This window comes from Quercus lobata, chromosome 11, assembly GCF_001633185.2.
Source record: "Quercus lobata isolate SW786 chromosome 11, ValleyOak3.0 Primary Assembly, whole genome shotgun sequence".
NCBI classification, from domain to species: Eukaryota; Viridiplantae; Streptophyta; class Magnoliopsida; order Fagales; family Fagaceae; genus Quercus; species Quercus lobata.
In genome coordinates, this window is record NC_044914.1 from 1,287,678 (window position 1) to 1,293,108 (window position 5,431).

The 5,431-nt window shown below is 32.8% G+C and overlaps 1 protein-coding gene across 2 annotated transcripts; it reads left to right on the forward strand.

Annotated features, from left to right (window-relative positions):
* Window positions 1-755: 755 nt before the first annotated feature.
* Window positions 756-3,834, forward strand: LOC115968420 (protein TIFY 10A). Of its 2 annotated transcripts, none has more exons than XM_031087818.1 (5): window positions 756-1,257; window positions 2,117-2,228; window positions 2,520-2,848; window positions 2,965-3,022; window positions 3,487-3,834. In XM_031087818.1, exons 1-5 carry the CDS (start codon window positions 1,092-1,094, stop codon window positions 3,593-3,595), a joined length of 774 nt encoding a protein of 257 aa, XP_030943678.1. In that variant the 5' UTR covers window positions 756-1,091; the 3' UTR covers window positions 3,596-3,834. The 2 variants fall into 2 exon arrangements, with proteins under 2 accessions (XP_030943678.1, XP_030943677.1); XM_031087817.1 differs by having other exon boundaries at window positions 758-1,257; window positions 2,039-2,228.
* The last annotated feature ends 1,597 nt before the right edge of the window (window positions 3,835-5,431 follow it).

The following is a 5,431-nucleotide window of genomic DNA, read 5'->3' on the forward strand; positions in this document are numbered from 1 at the left end:
TTGAATTTTTTTTAAAAATAAAAAAAAGTGTATATTTTTGTAAATCATTCTCAAACGTTCGTCCATAGATGCATTAGTATGTTTGAATTTGACTCATTTCATAGTAAAGTCTAAATTTAGGTTTGCACCTAACTTATTTACTAAAAAAACAATGTAAAACAAAAATTTCAAAGTCGAGGTAAAACAGTTTTTATAAACAACTTGATTTATTTACAACCTTACTTAATAAACATGTGACTTATTTAAATGATTTAACAAAACATGTGATTTAATATTCACAGATAATTGTATAACCTTCCAAGTAATAAGCCGAAAGAATCTCCAGTCACCACCAACCCCATTTGGAGGAAAACTATTGCCCTAATCTTTTTATAGCGTAGTTTCTAAAAATAAAAAGTTTGAAGGGGAAAAAAAATAGTAATGTAAATACCAAATACACAAAAACAAAATCCCCGAATAAAGAGACCAAACATACTGAATCCCACGTGTGAAACAGTAATGTACAGCTGGGGTGGGGCTAATAAGGTAACATCAATCGAAATCTTAAAATACAAAAACCGTGGCCAAAGGCAAGTTGGCATGAAGAACTGACAAAGAAAAATAAAAAAAGGTTGCCGTTTACTGATGCAAAGAACACGTGTTTGAAATAACAAGAATAAAAAGCAAAATAATAAAATAATATAAAATATAATACTAATAATAAAGTGTACTCCTCGAAGGTGCGAGGAACAAGCTTAAAAAGCACCATATATTCCTCGTGCTTTAACTCTCTCAACCAAAATAACCATTACCAAAAATATAATAATACTATATATTATAGCCTCAAGGAGAAGATAGGAAAAGCAGGTACACACATACATATAATACAATAGAGCACAGAGAGAGAGAGAGAGAGAGAGAGAGAGAGATAAAATATATGTGTCATAGAGTACAGAGAGAGAGAGAGCACAAACAACGAGGTGTATTCTGAGTTTGGTTATATATAAATTTTGATAATTCTCTGAACCTTTGAAAGGAGTAACTTTTTTTTGGGTTTTGGATTTGGGATTGGATTTTGTATCTGGGTCTGTTTGGAAAATATTCAAAGAAAGATGACGAGCTCGTCGGAGTTTTGTGAGTTTTCAGGGCAAAGGCAAGGGAAGTTGCCGGAAAAGGCAAGCTTTTCTCAGAGGTGTAGCTTGCTGAGTCAGTACCTTAAGGAGAAGGGTTCCTTTGGAGATCTCAGCCTCGGTATGACTTGCAACATCGAATCCAACGGTACGTTTTTGTTTTTGTTTTTTTTTTTTTTTGGGTTACAGTTTGAATTTCTGGTATTTCGGTTGTGAAAAGAGAGGGAGAGAGGGATTTGAAAGTTTTAATGTTTCATACTGGTCTGGTTTTTTTGGGGATTCTGTTGAAATGAAAATGAAAACGAAACACAATCTTAACTGAAGTCAAATAGTCGTAGTCAGGCTGGGATTTCAGTAGCTTATTTATGTTTGATGATATAGGTTTATAGTTTCTTATTTTTCTTTAATTCATTTTTAGTTTATAATTATGGGAGCATAAGTTGAACCCAAATTTCCATTTTGGTATGTGATTCTAAGAAAAACCCAGAACATGGATCTGTAAAAGTTACCTTAAATTTCTTTATTCCAATATCCACAAAAATATCAATATTCCTATTTGATGGTTCAAACTTGTAGGACATGTCCTTGATTTTCTCCTCAAAACACTCAAATCCGAAATTTTTTTTTTTTTTTTTTTTTTCATAACAAGAAAAATATAAGTAGTTAACGTTTTGTTTCCTCTTTATGCTTTCTAAATGTTCCCTCTCAATATCTGTTGAGAATATCTCTCAACCTATGTCTGTAAAAAGACTTGGTCTTGGGTCTAATTGGATTTTGAAAAGGGCCCTCCTGAAATTGTATTATAAATTAATTCTCCTTGAAACATGGTGGTAGTGATTAGGTTCTTTACTTTTCATAGATTTTTTTTTTTTTTTTTTTAATTTTTTTTTAAGCCAAGGTTTAGAAAATAATTTGTAGAATTGTAACAGGGACACCTGAGATGTACCGTCAATCAGCCTCAACAATGAATTTATTTCCGGTGAATGAGAAATTAAGTGATGTTTCAGGCCAAAGCGAGGCGGCCAATCGGAACCTTCAATCCATTGATCTGTTCCCTCAACCTGCTGGGTTTACTACTCCATTTCCTAAGGAGGAGGTCCCAAAGATTGCTGACTCTAGGTAAGCTCAGTTACTCACTCTCTCTTATGCTTTTTTAACTAGTCTTCATAAATACCCATATCAAGTATGCCCAAAATATAAGTTGGAAATAGGGTATTCTAGTTGTTCTATGGCTTATAATTACATCATCAACCATAGATATGGACTATTTAATGATTTGGGTTGATTAATTGGGGCACATGGTGTATCATAACTATTTTGCACATGGTGAAGTAGAATAGAAGCTATAGTACACAATCTTGGTACAGAAATATTTGTTTATCTGATTGTAATATGTTTATTATGTTCCAGATTGAACAAGCCTGCCACAGCAGAGCCTGAAAAGGCCCAAATGACAATATTCTATGGTGGACAAGTAATCGTGTTCAATGATTTTCCGGCTGACAAGGCAAAGGAAGTGATGCTATTAGCAAGCAAGGGAACCCCCCAGAATCACAACACCCCCTTTGCTTCTAATCCGGCTACTAACAACCAGCCTGCCTTTGCTCCTAACTTGGCCAGGAACTCTGCTGAATCCAGCACTTCAATTGCTACTAGCTCTAGCGGCGTTGTTCCTCCAAATTTTGGCAATAAAGTGATTAGCGAACGCGCTCAACCATCTCCTCAACCTCTTGCTGCTGGTAATTTCTTGTGATTGCCTTTGTTTCTTTACCAACAAGCTCGAAAAATAGAATGTTTAGAGCATCATGCTGAATATGTTTGTTGATTAAAGTCTGTATTTATTTATTTACTGCAGATTTACCAATTGCAAGGAGAGCTTCACTGCACCGATTCTTGGAGAAGAGAAAAGATAGGTAGGCATTTTGGAACAAAACATTGGAAAACATATTTTTTTTTAAATTCTTATCCCATTTGTTTGTGTAACTTTAGCTGCAGATGTATCAAATAAACTTGTACACTAGGTTCCTAGGTGATTGGAGTGGTCTCGCATTTTTTAATTTTTTACAGCATCAGCTGTGGGATCAAATTCAAGGCATTCTTGATTATCACTAGAGCAAATTTTGCTAAATTAATTTCTGGAGGGGTTTGGGTAGGTTTAGGTTTTAATATCAGTCTCCCATTCTGAGATTGGTATATTTTTCAACCATTGTATTATTTAATGACCAAAAGTGAAATGAATTAGCAATAAAAAAAAAATTTTGGTTGATGTTTCTTTGTGCAAGCTGTGGCTACAGTTAGAGAAACTAATTAGTATTCTTATTATATATTTGTTCTTCAATAATTGATCTTTGTTACTTTCACATGGCATTTTTTACAGGATCACTGCAAAGTCACCATACCAAATAAACAACCCAGAGGAAGCCCCCCCAACTAAGCCAGCTGAATCCAAGCCATGGCTAGGCCTGGCTGCTCAGCTAAAGCAGTAGTTAATTTTTATATTCAATTTTAGGCATTTTACAATTCAAGCCTGCTTTCCTTCTCTCCTTTTTTTTAGTGGGCTTTTAAAGCCTACTTTATAGTATGTTTTCACTTTTAGCTTCGGCTTTAGTGAACCTGCCTTTAGATCTAACTTTCGATGAATCTTAGTGATGTAATTAAATTTGATATGATTATTATCTGAGTTCTGATAATTTTGAATGGATGAATGAACTAATTAATTTTTCAATTGGTGATTCTTTCTCAGTGGATGTGTTTATTATTGTGGTTTAAAATTAAAAGCATAGCTTTATTTGAACGCCAAATGTTCCAACACTACATTATTGGCTGTCCAATGTATATATGTAGTATATACTTTCCAAGATCTCTCATTTTGTGTAAATCCTTTAAACAAACTGAAGATTAAAAAAAAAAAAAATTGGAGTTTGAAATTCTTTGCAAAGAATATGATTAATCCATGTTTTTTTTTTTAATCATATATATTAGCAATATTCTTTAGCGTTGTAAACGAGCCAAGTTCTGCCGTATAGTGCGTGTATGAGCTTGGCTCGTCAATAAAAATCAAATGCTTAAGCTGGGTTCAAACTTGAGACAAGCCTAAAAGCAATATTTAAATTCGAACTCGTGAGAATGTCAAAAAGCTTGAGATTGGCTTGATTAATTAGTTGAGCTTAATATTAAGCTTAAACTTAAGCATAAGTCAAGTTTTTTAGCTAGGGATCCAAAAAAATTGCATTATTAAATGCTTGTATCACCAAAAATCAAGTAAACAAAAAGAAAAATTAATGGGTAGTGGTAACTGGTCTCATGTGGACTATGTTATTATTAAGATAGGTGTAATGTCATAATAATGAATTTATTAAGTAAATATATATTAACTTATAAACGAGCCTAATCTTGGCATTTTTTATATCAAGCTTTATATTTACGAGCTTGTTCACGAATAAATTTTTTTACTTGGGCTTGACTTGTTTATCAAACAAGCTTAAAACAAAGGCTCGAACTTAGTTTATTTATAAATAAATGAACATAAACGAATTTTTTATCAACCCGAATTCGAGTTATTTATGAACGACTTCGTTCATTTACCGACCTAATTATTCTTAGTCAAAATCTAATGAGAATGGCTCCCACCACAACTACAACAACAGATATTTGCCATGCTTCTGCTCTCTGAAGTCCAAGTTGGTCCCCATTAATTGATTTGACACCCAAATTTAAAGGACTTGAGACCGCCCCGCCACCCCCCCCCCCCCTAACAATTCTTTTTTTTGCTGAATAAGGCCACCCCCTAACAATTTTGTGATATGATATCATTTCTTTACCATAAATGGACTGAAAGGAAAAAAAATAAAAAATAAAAAATCACTTGCAACGGTTATATCAATTCTCTCATTTTATAACAATAACCCAATAAATCACATAGCAAATTAGTAGCTTAATTTTTTTTTATAATAATAAATAAACCTATAAATTAAATCACATGCCATAAAATCATGACTAACATGGTATAACCGTATAACTGTTACTAGAGATATTTTCCCAACCCAAAAATGCTCTCACAAAGAAGAAAAGAATCATAAGGATGAAAAATGCTCTCACCAAGAACTAAAATCTGATCTTATTCGCAAATCATATATCATACATACTATTTTAAAGTTGAAGCACAGCCTAAATCTAAATTAGTTTCCAATTGTTACCTAATTATGTGCCATATATTTAATTTAATTTTTTTTTTAATTTTGGTGCTAAGTAACACATTCATAATACTCAATATGAAAGTTAAAGATAATTATCTCACTCGCCATTTTTTTTTAAACGAAATA

What these genes read in the sequence shown, in the direction of transcription:
- LOC115968420 (XM_031087817.1), top strand. Translation starts at nt 1,092, where the DNA reads ATGACGAGCTCGTCGGAGTTTTGTGAGTTTTCAGGGCAAAGGCAAGGG. An exon ending in CCAAAGATTGCTGACTCTAG is followed by an intron (nt 2,229 to 2,519) that starts GTAAGCTCAGTT and finishes ATTATGTTCCAG; the next exon opens with ATTGAACAAGCCTGCCACAG. An exon ending in TTGGAGAAGAGAAAAGATAG is followed by an intron (nt 3,023 to 3,486) that starts GTAGGCATTTTG and finishes CATTTTTTACAG; the next exon opens with GATCACTGCAAAGTCACCAT.